We start from the raw sequence: 19,740 nt of genomic DNA on the forward strand, positions 1-19,740 counted from the left end.
TTCCTACAGCACCTGCAACTGATAGGAGATTCAAAAAACGCACACTAAGGATTCGAGGTGGGGGGCAGCAAGGTGCTGGGTTGCCACAGGCCAACACTGAGATCTGTGCTCTTTGGCCTCCCTACTTTCCCATTGGTCTGTAACACCTGTTTGTCACATCACTTGTTCGTTCTATAAATGGCTAGGAAGAAACAGAAATTCCAAGAAAATATTATCAGTATAGAAATTTATTTGAATTCAAAATAATATGGTTATATTTAGAATAATGTAATAATTATCTAAAGCAAGTATCATCATTGGCTCTGGAACACATCTAAAGATGTCTTTGTTTTCAAGTCCAAAAATATGTAGGAAGAATGTGTAAGGAAGCAAAACATATAAAACAAGTCTGCTGAGTACTGAGAATTATAACAAGGAGGATACACTAAGAATACTGTAACCAAGTTCAAATTATAAAACATGCAGCAACAAATTCTTTGTCTTTATCAATTCCCTGGGAAATAAATGCAAGACCACCACCACCTGCTTCACCAGACAGACTCTTGGGGGACCACAGGTAGTTATTCGCTGTGCTCCCTTTTCCTAACTTCTCTCTTCACACGCATTTCTTTTCTCTCCTGTAAGATGGGTTTCGTTCCGTTGACACGACATTCAGTCTTACTTGCGAAGTGGAGTAAAATATCTGATCGAAGTATTGGATGATGTCATTGAAGATGTTCAGGGATCAAACTTGAAAAAGGTCAACTCCGCTAGCAAGCAGAGGCCATCGGTGGCTTGCCAAAGAAAAGATTTCAGATAATAGGTGCTTGCTAAACAGACAAAAAGACTAAGTCGTTAAAAATGGATGAAAAATTCGAGGGATTTCTGTGACCTAGACAATCAAGAGCAGCCAGGTGACCTTTGATTAAACCTATGTACTTGTGGGGTTGGCTAGGAGGAGGCTCCAAGGCAGAGTGTGGTTCCCAACAAGTGTCCACAGCCAAGGGGCACCCTCAGAAGGACTCCTCCTCCCGCAGAAACTGGAACACAGCCGAGAAGTCTTTCTTGGCGTAGCCCTTTGCACACATCACCCTGTAGATCTGATGGGCAAGACTGCCCAGAAGGATTGGGCTCTTTGTGCTGGTGGCAGAGTCTTGTGCCAATCCCAGGTCCTAAATCAAACAAGGGCAGGAGGGAGCACATTGAGACTGGGAGGAAAGGCTCACTTGGGAACTAGGGTTCCTAACACTCTGGCTTCAGAGAAGGAAAAATGAAGTCTGAAGGAATACATTTACAAGCACTGTGGTAATTACATGATGTACATTCCTGTGTGTTCACATCCCAGCAAACTTCCCGAGCCAGAAACCCTGATTTCTGAGGGCCTCCTCCAGCCCCACCCTTCACAAGACCTATCTGCATTTTGCTTCTGGAGTTACTATACAGACAGGATTACAGAAGGCAATGCTTTCAGATCAGTGGGGAAATGCAAGGCTCACATAAAAATAAAAAAAATATTTTCTTAAATGAAATATGATGGGAAACACAACTGAAATTAGGAAACATAACTCCAAACATTATTATCCAATAAATAATTAAAGCATGCTGGTAATACGCAGGAATCTGGGCTACAATGATGAAGATAGTCGTAGCCCAGTCAAACTCAGCCATTGAGGCAGAAAGACAATGAGACGGGCATTCACATAATTGTATAGATGCATGCCCACAGGAGCCAGGCAGGCCCAGTCTGGCATGCAGGTAAGAACTTCCAGAGGAAGAGGCTGCTAAACACACGTATGAAAGGTGAGCAGGTGTCAGCCAGGTAAACACATGGGGAGAGCAGCCAAGGAAGTGGGAATGGCAAATGCAAAAATTTACAAGTGAGAGGGAAGCAGAGGCAGAGATGAGTTTAGCATGGCTGAAGCAGAGAGAGGAGGGAGAAAGCCCAAATGAGTCAGGTGAGGCACACAAAGGTCTTGTAAGACAAGGTACTTCATCTACAGGTCCTGGGAACCGACTAAAGGGACTTACAAGGAGAAGAGCCACGACCAGGATTGCACACTTCAGAAAGCCACTCTTGCTACGGTGGGGAAAACAAATTGGAGAGCACCAGGATGAAAGGCAAGGAGACCAGCGGAGGAGGCTGCAGTGTCACCTACAGGAGTGCAGCCGCAGTGCCAGCAGTGGGGGAAGGAGCAGGTGGATGCGCTCAGGAAGGACAGGTGAACGTCATGGGGCAGGAAGGAGAGCAACCACACATGCTTTCTGGATGAGGGGTCCTCAAAAAGGTCTGGAAATGCCTATTCTTTTCTTTTTCTTCTTCTTCTTCTTCTTTTTTTTTTTTTTTTTTTTGACAGGCAGAGTTAGACAGTGAGAGAGAGAGAGACAAAGAGAAAGGTCTTCCTTTTGTCGTTGGTTCACCCTCCAATGGCTGCCGTGGCCGGCACGCTGCGGCCAGCGCACCGCACTGATCCGATGGCAGGAGCCAGGTGCTTCTCCTGGTCTCCCATGGGGTGCAGGGCCCAAGCACTTGGGCCATCCTCCACTGCACTCCCAGGCCACAGCAGAGAGCTGGACTGGAAGAGGAGCAACCAGGACAGAACTGGCGCCCCAACCGGGACTAGAACCTGGTGTGCCGGCGCCGCAGGTGAAGGATTAGCCTATTGAGCTGTGGCGCCAGCCATGAAATGCCTATTCTTAAAAACAGGCAGAGATTACAAAAATACTTTTGCACCAAAATAAACAACTTTGATTTCATTTTTCCATGAACTTTTGAGGGCATCCTCTGACATATTTTTACTTTTATAATCAGAAAAAAAGTCAGTGGTGGGGGAATAAGCTCTGCGCAGAAATCTGAAAGCTGCTGGTTTAGAATGTGCTTCCTACAGTGGAGATCACAGCATAAAGCTGAGATCATAAATGAAAGGAGGCAACAATTTGCTTTCCAAATGACAACTAATTTATATATAAATCTATACAGACTCTTAAAGCAGGAAGATGTATCAAGAAACCTTGTATCATGAGAAAGATCTCTTCCCTTAGGGATGTGGACGTGCAATGCCAATAAATTATAAACACTTAGAAAATCCTTACTGCTCTCATTCTAAGAAGTTGCTAACGTGATATAAATTCATGATGAAGCGTAACACTTTATCAGCTCATAGTATAAACAAACCTGAGCATGAACGAAAGCTCTTCATCTGTCCTTCTCATCCAGGACAGGAATAAAAATGAGCAAGGTAAGCAATGTTAAAGTTTTATTTTAATTTTAAGCTAAGTTTTTATTGACTCCCTGCAAGAAAGGTAATCACTACTCTACTAATTTCAGTTTATAGGACAGAGATATGCTTTGTTAAGGAGGGGAGGGAGGGGAGAAGGAGAGGGAGATAGGGAGTGGGAGAGAGGGAGAGAGTGAGGAGAGAGAGACAAAGAGAGAGAGAGAGAGATAAGACCATTAAACATTGTCCCCCTCTCTCTCTGTCAACCTCTGCATTTACCATACCTTAGCCATGAGCGTCGTTCCGAATCCACCCTGATAGTTATTAGCAGAGGGAACACCATCCATCACCCCAGGTACAGGATTGTAAGTGTCACTTGACCAACACCGTCCTGAGCTCATATTTAAGATTTTAGCCAACAGTTTTGGGTCAAGCCCTAACCTGTCAAAGGTCAAAGAAAAGAAGAGTTAAATGTCAAAATGTACAAGTCATGCGTGACTGATTTATGTGCGAGGGTGCTCTATCTTCTTTCTGAAATCAAAGCAGATTGATATGAGGGTGAAGAATCCAATTTTGAATTATAAGGTATTAAAAACTACTGATTAAACCAGATCATTTCTGAGCTAGTACATTTTGCATTTAGGGAAGGCTTTCTGCACAATCCTACCATTCAGAAGAAATAGTACAAAATTGCATCAAAATGTTGTTTTATCACATTCAGAAGTTTCTTGTCTTTTGGATATTACTACATTTATGTGCACATAAGAACGTTAAGCCAATATGATCATCTACATTTCATTCTTTTCTCACAAATGATATATTTCAGAAAGAAATACTGAATGACAGACGATACATCATGGGAGTTCATGTGGATGCATTTATGTGGGTGGTTATCCTTTAGCTTTTATGAGAACAAATGCAAAAGAGGAGTCATGAGCTTCAGAGAAGCTACTGTTAGAAGCCATTTCTTGTTGCAAACTTTTCCTTATTTAGTAAATCGTCATTAGACAATCCTGCATATGAAGCGAGTCTGCCCAAAGATGTGACATATGCTATCTACTCAGAGACATGCATTATAGTTCTGGGTCAGCTGCTGATAAGCTCACTGATCCTGATAAAACAAAGCCTGCCCAAGCAGAAACATCATTTGTTCCATCACTGGGCTGATGGCACAAACGGCTGTTCAATGAGGACCCTAGAAAAAACAGCGTCAAAATGCTCTAGTACTTTGCTTCTAAGGATCTTAGTGCAGTTTGGGAAGCACAGTTTTGTTGTTTCACTGAATCAAGTTTTAAATAAAACTTTGTTTTATTTCAAGTTTCAAATTTGAAGTTTCAAATAAAACTTGACCCAAAACCCAGCAATTTATTGATTTCTTTTATGCAAAGGGCCATTAGAAAACAACTGTCATAAAAGCTTTCTGCTTTTTCTTAAAACCAACCTATCCTAAACAATGAAAAAAAAAAAAAAAGACTGAAAGAGACTCTTACACAAATTTAAAACAATCTGTGCATTTGGACATGTTAAGCTCTTAATGACCTTACATGTTTGAGATACATGTTCATTTCATAATCTGAAGGTCACGGCCAGTGAAATATTTTCCCGGTACTAGTGAGGGGCTGAAGCTACTGACTAGGATATGTATGGAACTTCCATGTAAAGCAACTGCTCAGGCTTTCAAGAGTTCATGGAATGCCATGTGGCATATCATGTATCTGAATTCCTATGCTGACCCATGTTCCAATGATAGGGTTTTCCCAAGGATTACAACAGATATGGAAGAGTCCCTTTAAGTCAGCTACCGTACATCCTGGTCAGCTGCAGACTGCCAGAGAGAAGCCCAACAGTTCCATTCATCTTTAATAAGATCCAAGCTTGCTGCCTGTGTCATTGGCTACTGGTGCATTCTTTCTCCCTTGTAACTAAAACCAGGTTATCAATATGTGTGGCACACGACTAAGGAAGGATAACGTCAGTGTGTGTAGGGTATAACTGTGAAAAGCAAAGTCACAAATTAACAATGAGTTAATCTGCTGTAAGTGCAAGCATGCCCTCTAAGTAAGCACAAGGTCAAGAATGTCTACGTCTGATGCACTATCATGAGAAGGGAATACTGTCACAGGCCCCCAAATACCTCTTTGCCTCTCTATCTCAAGTACAACGGAGGGGCTTCCCAACTGAGAGTTCAAGGTGGCTGATCACCTCCAAGGCAGCAGAGATGCTCCTGACTTTGAACCCACCAGGTCACATTCTGCGGTACTTCCCAAGAACCTTCCCCATTGCGGAAACACACTTTGCCCACAATGCTCCCCAAGTGGTGAGTAAAGCTTACTATCCTACCTTTGTAAGACCCTATATTTTTCTCACATGTTCAAGGAAAAACCCTGGCACTGACTTATGGAAACCTTCCTGAGTGAATACATTACTATTCAGAAGCATCCTGAGGGGCACACACAAAAATCACATGACAGTCATTCCCGTTCCTGCTCACTTCCAATCCAAGGCTTCCCGCGGGGCTGACCCCCTCACAGGGACGGCTACTCCCTCCCCCATTTTCTTCCCTATGCCCCTCCTCTGCAGCAAAGTATATCATTAAAAAGAGCAAGTTAGAAGTGTTTTGCATTTCATCTTTCTAAGGATTCTCTCCCTGGCACATACATAACTGACAGTTAAAATTAGACATGATATTAAAATCAGTTACTGAAGTCCTCTGTCTTCCACTGTGCCCAAAGCTTGTAACGGTCTGAAACCAGCTAGAATACACAGTAATTGTCATTCAGAGTCTATCCTAGAACGTCATGCTTCACTGGAGAAGACTGAGTTTCCATTTGAAATCAACAAATTAATCCAAGACAGGTATCTGAAAGGGCAAGTTTAATAGGAAGCAGCTACTGGGCTCTCAAGCATGATAAAATGTTATTGCTGTTCCCTGTAAATTGGCTGGGAGCATATGATACTTCCTGCATAAGAGCCCCATGGCTGCTCAGGAGATATGCAGCTCAAGCCATCAAAAAGATGACAATCTGTCAGTCCCCATAATAACTTGCCATTGGATGTGGTTCGAGAGTGTGTGCATGCATGCATGTGGCTTTACAATTGCTGGAATGTTCTCTGATATAAACAGAGAATGAATTCGTTGCTCTGACCGCATATATAATGCAACTCAAATAAACGTCACTGTGTCAAATCTACTCACCTCTAAAACATAAGAATTTTAAATGAACTTTTGGATGAACTAAACATGAGGCATTAAAAAATCATTAAAAAAATAAAGACAAACCAAAAATTTGCTTTTATAACTAACCAAGGTTTTCAAGACCAATAAAGTTTGTTGATTTTATCATCTTTAAGTATCTACTCTTTGGTTTTACACAAGAACAGTACAAATTATGTCACCAAACTGTGCTGTTTGGATCACAGGAACAGATCTGGAAATGAAATATCTAATAATGAGTCACTTGTAATCAATCATTCACTTACTCACCAATACTTACTCACATCTGCCACACACAGGCGCTCTGCAGGGAGCCAAGAATACAAAAATAAAGACGCTAAGAGCAGGCTGTGGCTGCCCACCGGGAGACACTGATTACCTCAGTAGCTGCTCAAGACACCTGTTTCCCATATTGGAGTGCCTGGGTTTGTGCCCTGACTACTCTATGCTTCCAAGTCAGTTCCTTGTTACTATGCCTGGGAGGCTGCAGATGACGGCTGAACTAGGGTTCCTGTCACCTACAGGAAAGACCCGGATGGAGTTCTTGGCTCCTGGCTTTGGCCCTGCTATTGCAGATGTTTCCAGCAGGTGGAATCTCTTTCTCTCTTTCTCTGTCACTCTACATTTAAAATAAATAAATAAATATTAAAAAAAAAAAAAGACACACCTAGATTACTTGTACCTGAGGCAGAAGTGCCCCCTCCCTTCCACTCAGTCCGCACTCCTCCCCTCCACATTTGCTCAGACAGACCTCCACTGAGTGCTTACTGCCTACTAAGGCTGTTCTTAAGATATAACAATCAGCACACAAAGCCATTTCCCATCATGAAGCTGACATTCTAGATGAAAAGACCAGCAACAAATAAATAAATGTAAAACACCAGCTAATGGGAAGTGCTATGAAGAAAAAACAATAAAGCACAATTCGGTTCAAATACCAACCATCCTTCCACAATCACAAGTATCAATTACCACATATTGAGGACCAACTACATGCATTAACTGTTTATAAGATCTACACAGATTATCTAATGTCATCTTCGCAGTAACCCAGTGGACAGGTACTATTATTTTGTCATTTTATAAATGAGGAAAGCTGCAGCAGCACAGCTGGGATGCAGACTTAGGCAGCCCCCAAATTCTAACTGTGTCAGGTGGTGAACTTCACAGTCAACCAGCCAATATGATGGCATTTTATCCACTTATTAGGAAATTTGGTCCAACTGTTCGAACTGTAACCTTCTGTTATCTGGTGTATTACAGAGGGGTACAATGAAGAGGCTCAGTGATCACACACGTGAGAAGGCAGTATTTATGGACAGTGACCAAGAAACTGCAGTGACAATTGGGGGGAAGCTCTCATCTCAAGCAGCCTACAAAAGTCTAGGCGTTTCAAACGTATTCTGTTTTTTTGTTTGTTTGTCTTTCTGACAGGCAGAGTTAGACAGTGAGAGAGAGAGAGACAGAGGGAAAGGTCTTCCTTTTCTGTTGGTTCACCCTCCAAATGGCTGCTATGGCCGATGCGCTGCAGCCGATCCGAAGCCAGGAGCCAAGTGCTTCCTCCTGGTCTCCCATGTAGGTGCTAGGTCCAAGCACGTGGGCCATCCTCCACTGCACTCCCAGGCCACAGCAGAGAGCTGGACTGGAAGAGGAGCAACCGGGACAGAATCCGGTGCCCCAACCAGGACTAGAACCTGGGGTGCCGGCGCCGCAGGCAGAGGATTAGCCAAGCGCGCTGCGGCGCCGGCCTCAAGTGTATTCTGGTGGAAGAAGTAACGTGGAGGTTGCTGGGGGTACCCGGTGCTTGGGCACTGACTGGTAATTCACATTACTTGCTACAACTACCACCAATATTAAAAAAAAAAAAAAAAAAGCTCAATGCACAGTGGAGCAAAACTAACAGGGAAATTCACATTATCAATGTGGTTTCCATGTGATGCAGACAACAAAACCCCTCTAATGCAAGAAGGGCAATTTCAAGGCCATAAAACTGAGCCTCTGAGTCCTCATGAGGAACCCAATTAGAAAGCAGAATGGTCTAATGGAAAAGACTCTCAAATGATATGATACCATATCATATATCATATCATATCAAATGATACCAATATTTTTTACTGTTTACTTTTTTATAATATTTTAAATTTTCACTAACTTGCATAAAGATTCACTGTAAAAGAACAAAACATCAATAAGAACTTTAAACTGTAAGATTTTATTCTTCTATTTAAAGGGGAAAAAGGAAGGAAATAGTGCACTAGAAAAAACATTGACTTATGAGAATGAAATTAATCAGAAATGATCACTTCATAGGAATCGGTAACTCAATTTGTAAATGTTGACATTAATACTCTTAAAAATTTCACTTCAGAGTGAACAGAATATAAATGCGGCTGAACCACTTTGATAGTATACTACTTTGTGGGAATTTACTACTTGGGAATTTATGCTTGCTGGTGCCAATTTTCTCTTTCACCTTGCAAAGCTCAATAAATCGTGGCTGCTCTCTCTACTCTATTAGAGAACAATCCTGTCATTTTAAACCACCTCTGTAAACCATGGAGGAAAGACAATAGCAAAAGCCCTCATTTTTAGGGACTTCAAACCATGCAGAATCTTTGTAAGATAAAGTGGTAAAATCCTAATGTTATGGAAATAAACAATTTATTAATACAATCGGAAGCACTAGGAAGTAGTAAATTATTTTAATAGATAAAATTAGTGAGTTTCTATTTGCTAAGTATTCATGTAATATTGCTATTGTCAGCAAGCGATCTAGGACTTGCTCCCTCATTTCTCTATTCTAAGCCCAACTTGTTCTTTCATTTCTCTATTCTCCTCAAGGTAGGAAACTAATTCTATTATAAAGGAATCTGTAGGACGCACAATTTAATCTTTAGACCTTATAAAAGAGATGGCTAACATTTTTCTGTAATAGCATAGCCAAAATAAGATCTTAAATTATAATCTCATAGGCTAGATTTACTTCGCCATCAGCGAAGTAAACAGTAAGTAGAAAAAACCTCCCTTTCAGACCAAAGGGAAAGAAAGTTTTTAAGTGAGAATATTGTCCTCATGGGCATTGTCTGCCTTAGAAAAACTACTACAGAACATGCCTGTGACTATAGACTTGTAGTTCAGGCCACCGAAGATTAGAGATGGGACACGGGCACTCCCTTGACTTGCATCCTCTGGTCTGCTTTAACACAAACCAGGAGGAAAAGAAAGCTAGGCATCAGAAGCAATGGGTGGCAGGCCTATTAATGGCTGATCTGTACAGTGATCTGCCCTCAAGGAGACCCAACAGGCCAGTCCACTGCAGTGGCTTTCAATGTGGTAAGCCTGGGCTTCAGCAGAAGTCAACTTGTGAAGAGCCCTGGCAGCTCTGCCAAGAGTTGGATCACTGGAAATGGACCTGCCCTGGAGTCAAAGGATGCCCAGGTCAGAGCCACAGATCTTATTGGCTCTGATCTGAAAAGCCCTTCACTCAGCCCAACTTCCAAAGTGACCACTGCAGCTGAGGGGACAGCCAAGTAGGGTCAGCAACATTGCAGGCAGAACTGTAAATTTCTAGTTAGAGATGCCACCTGCCTTTGCCTGGCCAGCTCTCCTCCCAGGCCAACTAAGTAATGAAAGTCAACAGAGTGCCTTCCCCTAGGAAGTTCACACCTCCCTTAGATGTACCCCATGTGAAGAGATAGATGGGTCTGGGCCTCTTAACTTACAAGGCCTAAAGCCCAACAGATTACTATCAAGCCCCTTTTGTCAGGTTCTATTTGCCTCTCAATCAGAAAACTTAAATGTAGCTTAGACAGCACCTTTCTTAGCTCCTCTAATAATGACTCTGTCCGTTGTTCTAGATCCTGTCTAGCGCACTTGGGCCTCATTCCTTTGTAATCATAACCTCTACTCTACCTCCAATGGCTCTACTCCCAACCTGTGTGTACTGATGGTCCTCTTCCCCACTTAATGCTGTATAATTGTTCAGACCTGGTTAATGCCACTCTTAGGATCATTGGTTACTATCCTCACCCTGTCTTTTATGACCTTGTCTAAATATGATCAGAGTCGGCGAACTTGGAAGGCTTCCATAGCCTTGGCAACTCATGATGAGAGCCTAGGGTGGTTACTGGCGCCATAAACTAGAGTGTCAATTTGTTGGGTCAACAACAGGAGTCACTGTGCACTTGCTCCTCATGTGGGATCTCTATCCTTAATGTGCTGTCCATTTTGATTTAATGCTATAACTAGTACTCAAATAGTATGTTTCACTTTGTGTTTCTATGTGGGTGAAACTGTTGAAATCTTTACTTAATATATACTAAATTGATCTTCTGTATATAAAGAGAATTGAAAATGAATCTTGATGTGAATGGAAGGGAAGAGGGAGCGGGAGAGGGGAGGGTTGCGGGTGGGAGGGAAGTTATGGGAGGGGGAAGCCATTGTAATCCATAAGCTGTACATTGGAAATTTATATTCATTAAATAAAAGTTTAAAAAAAATTAGTGAGTTTCTGCCTTATGTTCAGACTTCAAGATATTTCATATATATTTATAATATATATGTATATATATATATATCTCAATATTTAGGTAGTTTTGGGAAAATTTAACATTAAAAAGTTTCTGTTTCCAAATACTACTTTTATTATATGCAATCAAGGCCAAAAACTATTTGATGCCTCTATTTGAAATTTATCACTTTTCATTTTTCCTTGAAAACAAACCCATTATAAGAGCCAACAGTTTTCATTTCATTATGTACATTTTATTCAACCAATTTTCCCATTATTCTTTATTAGTTGGTGTTTTGAGTAGAGCTTCCACAAGCACCAACCCTAAACAAAACTTCATTTTAGATAGGCAAATGATCATCCAATAAAGAGTTTTGACAGGAAAATTATTGACAGAGTGTCAGAACATAGATCACTAGACCTAAAGAACTCCATGATCCAGGGATGCTCAGGGCAAGGAGCAGAGTACAGAACACACAACAAAGACCAGGCTGGGACCTTGTATAGTGTGCTATAACCTAGGTTCACCCAGGCTTTCACTTGTTATGATGCCTTCATTGATATGCAGAAAAGTGAAAATAAAGTTAGACAGACGCATGTGCATACTAACCCAGTTGTCCATACCAATTAATTTTGTACATTTTCCTCTTCCATAAAATTACTCTAGAGAGTAGACATGAAAGCAAGTTGCTAGTAACCAGTTTTTCAATTGTAAGTGACCCGTAGTCTAAAACTGGCCACTATATCCTCTGAATAGTGAATACACATAACACTCTTAAGAGCTACCTATACCTACAGTTTTATGGAGGCTTTGTACAGATATGCCTTACCATCTTATAGACATTCAATTTTAAAATGTAAATGGTACAGGATATTGATAAACCAATTAGCGCTGATGCAAAGCAAATTCCTCTTTTATCTCAATTACAACATGACAACTTAATAGGTCAAGATAGTTTAACATCTGAGACAAGGGCAATTCAATAAAACAACAGCATCTTGATATGGTAATTAAGAGGAAATGTGAATCCATTACCATGTTTTAAAAAATATCTCAAGCACTGAAGCTCTTTTTATTGCTTTTATCAAAAGCTGTGGTATGAAACACCACTTTGCCTCCTGATATACTGGTAAGCAGCCTTGGAGAATGTGAAAAAAATATCTGAATGAAACATCTTGCTCATTAAGCATTTTATAAAGTAGGAAATGTATATTTATCATATTCATGAAATGTAAGATATTCAAAAATTAATTAGGTGATTAATCATATATAGCATTCCTAACCCAAAAGATTAAAGGCTAAAATTAAGACATTAACCTTAGGCAAAGTATCATTTTAAGCAAAGTATCAATGACAGTTTAATAGAAAGATATATCCTCATGCAAAATAACTGAACCACAGGCAAGCTAAGACAAAAGTTAGGCATATGTACTGCAGCTTTATGAATGCTATCTAGTTTATTCCGTGAAAGAACTACTGAGAACCCTTTTAGTGAAGAGTTTGGGGATAGTATTTAAAATAGATACGTAAAACTATTCACATAGTAGTATAACCCTTGCATTCACTACACATTAACACTCTTTTATATAGATTTGTCTCAACACTGTCAAAGTATGTTTAAGTTTTATAGTGAAAGTGTTTCTTGCATTTCAACATAATAGGAGAAATGGAGCTCTCATATAAAAAAGATAATATAACTTCAAATGCTCAGTGCAATTGCATTTATGGCTATGACAGACTATTCATGCTCTCTAGGGACCTACTGCTCATCCAATAAGCAAAGTCTATTAAAGTTCAATAATGAACTTTCACAATGTCCCTGGATCAATTCATTTGTACTCTCATTTTTTAACATTAGAAAATCAAGCAAGAAAGTCAATAAAAATTGTTAGTATATGAAAATGTACTACTTAACAAACCTGATTCCAAGATTCATAGCTTCAGCAGTGCCAATCATACTAATAGCTAACAGCATGTTGTTGCAGATCTTTGCAGCCTGAAAATAAATTAAGCACATAGTAAATATCCTCATTTTTAATTTATAACTTACAGGAAGTTTTTCTTTGCCCCATTCTATTCTTTCCAAAAGAAATGACATGCAACTGTTGATTCTCTTGAGTGGACAATCATGCCTCCCACTTAGCCCAAGAGTGCTCTCTATCTCAAAGCAGATTCGGGGTCTCTTCTACCAGGTAATAAACTCACAGTGGTGCCTGACCTCCTATTATGTGATCAGCATATTGAAAGTACTGATCAGGGCTGGTGCTGTGCTGTACTGCATTAAGCATCTGCCTGCAGCACAGGAATCCCATATGGGTGCTGATTAGAGTCCCAGCTGCACCACTTCCAATCCAGCTCCCTGCTGATAGCCTGGGAAAACAGTAGAAGATAGCCTAAGTCCTTGGGCCCCTGCACCCACGTGGGAGACCTGGAAGAAGCTCCTAGCTCCTAGCTTCTGACTGGATCAGCTCTGGCCCTTGTGGCCATTTAGGGAGTGAACCAGCGGATGGAAGACCTCACTATCTGTCTCTCCCTCCCTCTATCTCTCTCTCTGTAACTATGCCTCTCAAGTAAATAAATAAATCTTTAAAAAAAAAAATACTGATCTATGTGGCATGCCTGTTGTTTAAGGGATGGGATTTACAATTTAATTGGGAGGAATAAGCTACATGAAAAGGCAACAAAGAATGAAGTGGTAAGATGTAAGGGAGAGCCTGTAAGATAGAACAGCAGCAGGTTCAGAGAAACAAGATCACTGAAGACAGGAGTGGAACCTGAAACACGTTTCAGAGGCCACAACAGGGTTTACATAGGCAAGAGAAGGAAAGGAGACCAGGGAAAAGGTACATGTGTAGGAGGGATTAAATATTTAAGAGCATGGAATGTTCCTGGCAACAGTAAGAAAACTGACACATATGCAGATGTCTTAAGGAATGGTGAGAAATTTGATAGTTAAGACTGGGAGCTAGTTAAGAGCCATGAAAGATAGGGTGGGGTTAATATTTGACATGACAGGAACAGGTTTCAAAATTCAGAATAGGGAAGTATTAGGATCATGCAGTATCATTTTAGTTACAGTGTTGGGAAAGTGGTAGATTTGGCATCCAGAGACCTATTACGCCCCCTGAGCAGCAAACGTGGTATGAGATTAAGAAAGAATGACTGGATCAGGTAACGTGTGCAACAGACAAGATGGACAACAATGAAACAAAAATCAATAGAGTTTGGAGATCAACTGAACAAGGATTGGGACAATAAATACATCTAAGGTAATACCAAAGTCTTGAGTGAGATAAACTAGGATAAAAGCATTAAAAGGAATGACTGTGTATCAGGAATGAGAGGGACAATTAGTTTCATTTCAGAGTTCAGTATTGTCAGTCACCTAATTTTCTAAATAAAAATGATTTGCTTTTCAAGAAAATGCAAAGTTAAAATGCATAGTTTATTTCTCCTTGATTGTACTACAAACAGAGTAAAAAGTAGATGGAGGATAACAGCAACTCAGACCACATGAACACTTCAAATAGAAGCAGTTTTAAGGATGATTTTGGTAGTCACTGGGAAGACCCATCAAGATCCAGTGATGAAACTTTTGATATCTTTTTTAATAAGTAAATGTGCTTACAAGGAATGATGCAACGCTAATTTACTCCAAATTAATTTTGGAAAATCTGAGCAAATAAAGAATCCACACATGGAACACAATAAAGAGTAAGAATGTAGCCTGGAAAGAGAAAGGCTCTTTAGCTATTGAGTCCTGGAGCCAAGATCATTAATGTGGAAATGTTACCTGCCCGGTCCCAACAGCTCCACAGTATACCACATTCGAGCCCATGCACCCCAGCAATTCTTTGGCAGCAGCAAATTCATCTTCGACTCCTCCTACCATAAATGTGAGGTTCCCAGACCGAGCAGCTCCTACACCTGAATCATTTGGGGTTAGAGAGAAGAAAAACAATCAATTTTTGAAAACATTTAAGTATACAGTGAAATTAGAAAAATCCCAAAACCAAATGAAAACATCTTGCCTCCAAACTGTATTTATGCCAAGCATGTGTGAGATACTATAAACTTGATGGGAATATTTCAATAACCATGTTCCATGCAGGGGCATCACAAACCAAAAGGGCCACACTGATTTAGTCATACTCTCATTTGCAACCCATCTTAAACATGTGGCACGGTCATGACGTCCTATGAGGGGTCTTCAAAAAGTTCATGGAAATTGCATATGATTAAAAAAAAACTATATATGGATTTCAAAAAAATTCTGTACCCAAGTAAACATCTTTTAATTCCATTTTCCACAAACTTCTTGATAATTTTTGTACACTGCATTATCTGAAATGTGAATTTCATTATTCCTTTGCATCCTATCCAGTATTAGAAAATATTGAAAACAAGCTTAGCTAGTCCCTGATCAGCACAGAAGCAGCCAGAGGGGTCCACTGTTCAAGTCTGGATTTGAGGTCTCCGGCTTATTCGCTGACAATCTGAATACTATCCACAGATGATATTATAAAGAGCGAGCTCTGGCTCACTGTCCCATAAACAGACATTTCATATGGTGAGATCCTTTTTTAAAGGAAATAAAACTGCTTCATAATTAGACTGGCTATTCTCATACACACTGCATTTTCCAGTATTTTTTTCCTTTTTGTTATGCAATGTATGGGTAACTCATTCCTAGTGATATGAGAAGGAAGAAGAAATAAACTTCAACATTGTAATAGTTCAGTCCATGTACTATGCAAGTTAATCACAAAACAAAAAGGACACACAGATTTAGTAATAGTATTATTCTCAATGCATCTTAAGTATTTCGGCACAATCCCAGCATGACATGAGGAGTCTTCAAAATGTACAGGGAAAATGCATATTATGAAAGAAACTACACAGGGATAAATGCTCCTAAGAGGCTTTTAACAAAGGTTTAATGCATACTCATTGATGGAAATGATTCAAGAAACAACTTCTAACTCAGCACAGAAAACATAGCCTAAACTTGTCCTAAAGAGGAGAAGGTTTCACCCATCTCAATTTTTATTAAGTATGAAATAAAACCATGATTATTATTGCTGATTTTTAGTATAGAGAGAAATCTTAATTCATAATTTTCAAGTTTAGTTTAAAAACAAGAAAGGATGAGTATGTGAGAGGGCTACATTAGTATAATTTTTATCTTTACAATTTATTTTATATAGCACAGCTAGGATAAAGAAGGCATACTTGTCTGTACTATTTACAACACCTGACCATGACAATAAACAGCTGCAAGTAATGGCTTATTTTTGAATTTCATTTATTCAATGAAATATAGTTTTAACACATGTTTTAAAAACCTCAAGTGGAAAACTCCCTAATTTCATTCAAATTGTGAAGATTTTGTTTTGCCAAATCAAGTAACTTTCTATTTTAAGGTCTGTGCTATTTTTAACCAATTGTTAAAAGCACAAGGAAGTCCAAACTGAGTTACCAAACTGTCTTGGAAGAGTTGAGTGCCCACAGCTTACGAAACCTTGAGATGCTCTGAAAAATGGTTAATTCACATTATTTCCCAATGTCTTCAGACACAATGTGTAATAGATTACATACAAAAACCCAGCTGCAATAAACTCTTCAATTAGCTGGTACACGTCATTGGGACATTCTGACTGTCGTTCTGGTAGTTTCTAATTTACTTCACCAAGATGGTGAACCACTGACATTTTACAATTATTTTGCTCAATTTCTTTAGCAATTTTTATTCAAACCATATAATCCTTTCTCCCAATCCTGTTGCTCTGACCTAGAGAAATTAAGTAAACAATGTAAGTCAAAGCTTACAAACAAATCTAGCTCTATCCATCATAGGTCAATAGCTTTGTATCTAGATTACAGACTGCTAAATAGCTTCAGAGAGTCATTTATTAAAGGAAAATTAATGCTGACAATGGTTCTCAGCTGGTTAATCTTTTGACAGGTGCACTTTCTCACTTGTTCAAACACATATTTCAAAAAGAAGAAATAAGTTACTTAAGCAAGAGAAGACCCCAAAAGGAGGAATAATTTATCTTTTAATTCAGAGGCTCATGGAACTTCTACTCTTCCCTCCTGTCAAAGTGCTATGCTAATGATTACCGACTTTATCCCAACCAATATCCCAATGTAAAAGCTGACTAAACTGGGTAATTCTAAAGCTTTGGCATACCTTGGGATAAAATTCTACCTTTTCATGGATATTCTGTTAACTGTACAACACTGTTGAGTCTAGTCCTATTGCAACCAGAATTAAATGGAAAGAATTAAAACCTGTTATCCAAATATATCTTTTTTTTTTTAATTTTTGACAGGCAGAGTGGGCAGTGAGAGAGAGACAGAGAGAAAGGTCTTCCTTTTGCTGTTGGTTCACCCTCCAATGGCCGCCGCGGTAGGCGCGCTGCGGCCGGCGCACCGCGCTGATCCGATGGCAGGAGCCAGGTGCTTCTCCTGGTCTCCCATGGGGTGCAGGGCCCAAGGACCTGGGCCATCCTCCACTGCACTCCCTGGCCACAGCAGAGAGCTGGCCTGGAAGAGGGGCAACCGGGACAGGATCGGTGCCCCGACCGGGACTAGAACCCGGTGTGCCGGCGCCGCAAGGCGGAGGATTAGCCTAGTGAGCCGCGGCGCCGGCCTCTATCTTTTATATACATATATATAAAACCATTTCGAAATTAGGAAAGAACATCTAGAAAACTGGAACTCTAAAGCTCTGAAACATATCCTATGGATTTCAGAGAGTTCTCTACAGATACTTATGTCTCTTAAAATACATTTATCTCAAGAATGTACCATTTTAACTCATATCCATTTCTTTTTTTTTTTTTTTTTTTGACAGGCAGAGTGGACAGTGAGAGAGAGAGAGAGAGACAGAGAGAAAGGTCTTCCTTTTGCAGTTGGTTCACCCTCCAATGGCCGCCACGCCGCGCTGATCTGAAGCCAGGAGCCAGGTGCTTCTCCTGGTCTCCCATGGGGTGCAGGGCCCAAGTACTTGGGCCATCCTCCACTGCACTCCCGGGCCATAGCAGAGAGCTGGCCTGGAAGAGGGGCAACTGGGACAGAATCCAGTGCCCCAACCGGGACTAGAACCAGGTGTGCCGGCGCCGCAAGGCGGAGGATTAACCTGTTGAGCCACAGCGCCGGCCCTCATATCCATTTCTTACACTCTGGTAGCTGCTAGAAAACTAGGAAAAGTATTCATTTTACTTTAGATTTTAGTAATTGTACATGTCCTGTGCTTAGTCATTTTGCAGCACTTATCACATCCTATTCAAATCTTTGTTTTCTTACCTAATTCTTCCATTAGAACATAAGCTCCTACAAGGTTAGCACTGAGGTCTCTCGTTTATGGGTAGCATTCGTGTTATCCATCACATTGCATGATACATTCAATAGATGGTTGTTGGTTAAATAATTTTTATAAGCATGTTAGAAAGAGTGAAGGATCTTATTTTGTTTGGGGGAATGTGCCACTGGCTGCTGTGTGATTATAAATGAATTAACTTTTAAGTCTTATGGTACAGAGTGGGAAAAGCATTAATAAATTCTTCATAGAGTGGCTGTGAATATGTGAACACACACAGTAAAATTCAAATGCTATTTAAGTGTAAGGGCTCAAGTTGGTGAAGTGGGTGTTTGCCCATTTGGTTATCTAAGTCATTGTCTTCTCTAGAATAATTCTAGCCTCCATTGTGAAATATAAGCTGCTTAGCATTGAATCTAGGAGCATTAAAAGCAGGATAGCCCAGGGTAAGAAGTATTACAGTGGATCATAGCCAGTGATTATATCACTGTGAACACCCATTGCAAAATCTCTCAATGGCAGCATAGCATACTACAGACAAGAAATCTGTATTAGTTGTATTCATTTAACACAATTAACTGGGAAAGCCCTGGGGTGAAGGCTCAACCACATGTCTCTGCTCCTAAGAAGTTAGGCACTGTGAACCAGCCACTTATCTCCTTGTCTATCATTACCTACCCGGTCTGAGCCACTGCCACCTCTTGCCTGGATTACTACCACAGCCACCTACTTGCTCTCCCCTTTGCTCTTGCCTTCACAGTCTATTCTCCATAGGGCAGCCAGAAGAATCCTCTTAAAACATAAATAACTGGAGCATATGTTTATTCTTCACTTTCAATCCTCCAAAGGCTCCCCATCATTCCAGTCGAAGACCCAACGTTCCACACAGCCCTATTCATGTGGCCCTGGGCTACCTTGCCCATCTCATTTTGTACCATCCTCTCCATGCTGCACTGCTTTCCAGCCATCTTGACATCCTTGTCACTCCTGAAACAGGTCAAGCACATCACCACTTCAATGTCTGGCACCTGCTATTCCTCTTCCCTGGAAGGTTCTTCCCTGACATTCATGATGTGGTTCCTTCACTCCATTTAGGTCTCTGTTCAAAAGCCACCTCTTCTGAGAGGCTTCCCTGACACTAGGTTTAACCATCTAGTACTGTCTATTATGCTCACCACTATCTCCCTTTCCTGCTTTCACTGTATTCACAACATTTTATTACCACCTGTTTATTTTAACACCTCTGTTTGCTTACCACATGAACATTAGCTCCATAAGGGCAGTGACAACTGGATCATTCATCCCATGCCCACTCAGTCAGGTACACAGAGATGCTCAGCAAACAGACTTTTGGGGAGGAGGATGAGGAAGGAAGGGAGAGAGAGAGAGAGATGGAGGGATGGGGAGAGGGGAGAGAGAGAGAGGTATCGGAAGCTCAATCCTAAGTGCAACAGTGTTGGGAAATGGGGCCTGATGACAGGTGATTTGGCCACAGGG

General features: G+C 40.6%; 1 protein-coding gene across 1 annotated transcript in view; it reads right to left on the reverse strand.

Moving 5' to 3' along the window:
- Window positions 1-217: 217 nt before the first annotated feature.
- Window positions 218-19,740, reverse strand: part of HIBADH (3-hydroxyisobutyrate dehydrogenase) — a 132,035-nt gene continuing 112,512 nt past the window's right edge. Inside the window, exons 5-8 of the mRNA XM_062178680.1 lie at window positions 14,713-14,846; window positions 12,839-12,915; window positions 3,479-3,635; window positions 218-1,151 (exon numbers count right to left, since the gene is read on the reverse strand). Of these exons, the coding sequence (XP_062034664.1) occupies window positions 993-1,151; window positions 3,479-3,635; window positions 12,839-12,915; window positions 14,713-14,846 (527 nt within the window). The 3' untranslated portion in view covers window positions 218-992. The remainder of the gene's footprint in view (window positions 1,152-3,478; window positions 3,636-12,838; window positions 12,916-14,712; window positions 14,847-19,740) is intronic.

The sequence above is a fragment of the Lepus europaeus genome, chromosome 20, assembly GCF_033115175.1.
Source record: "Lepus europaeus isolate LE1 chromosome 20, mLepTim1.pri, whole genome shotgun sequence".
NCBI classification, from domain to species: domain Eukaryota; kingdom Metazoa; phylum Chordata; class Mammalia; order Lagomorpha; family Leporidae; genus Lepus; species Lepus europaeus.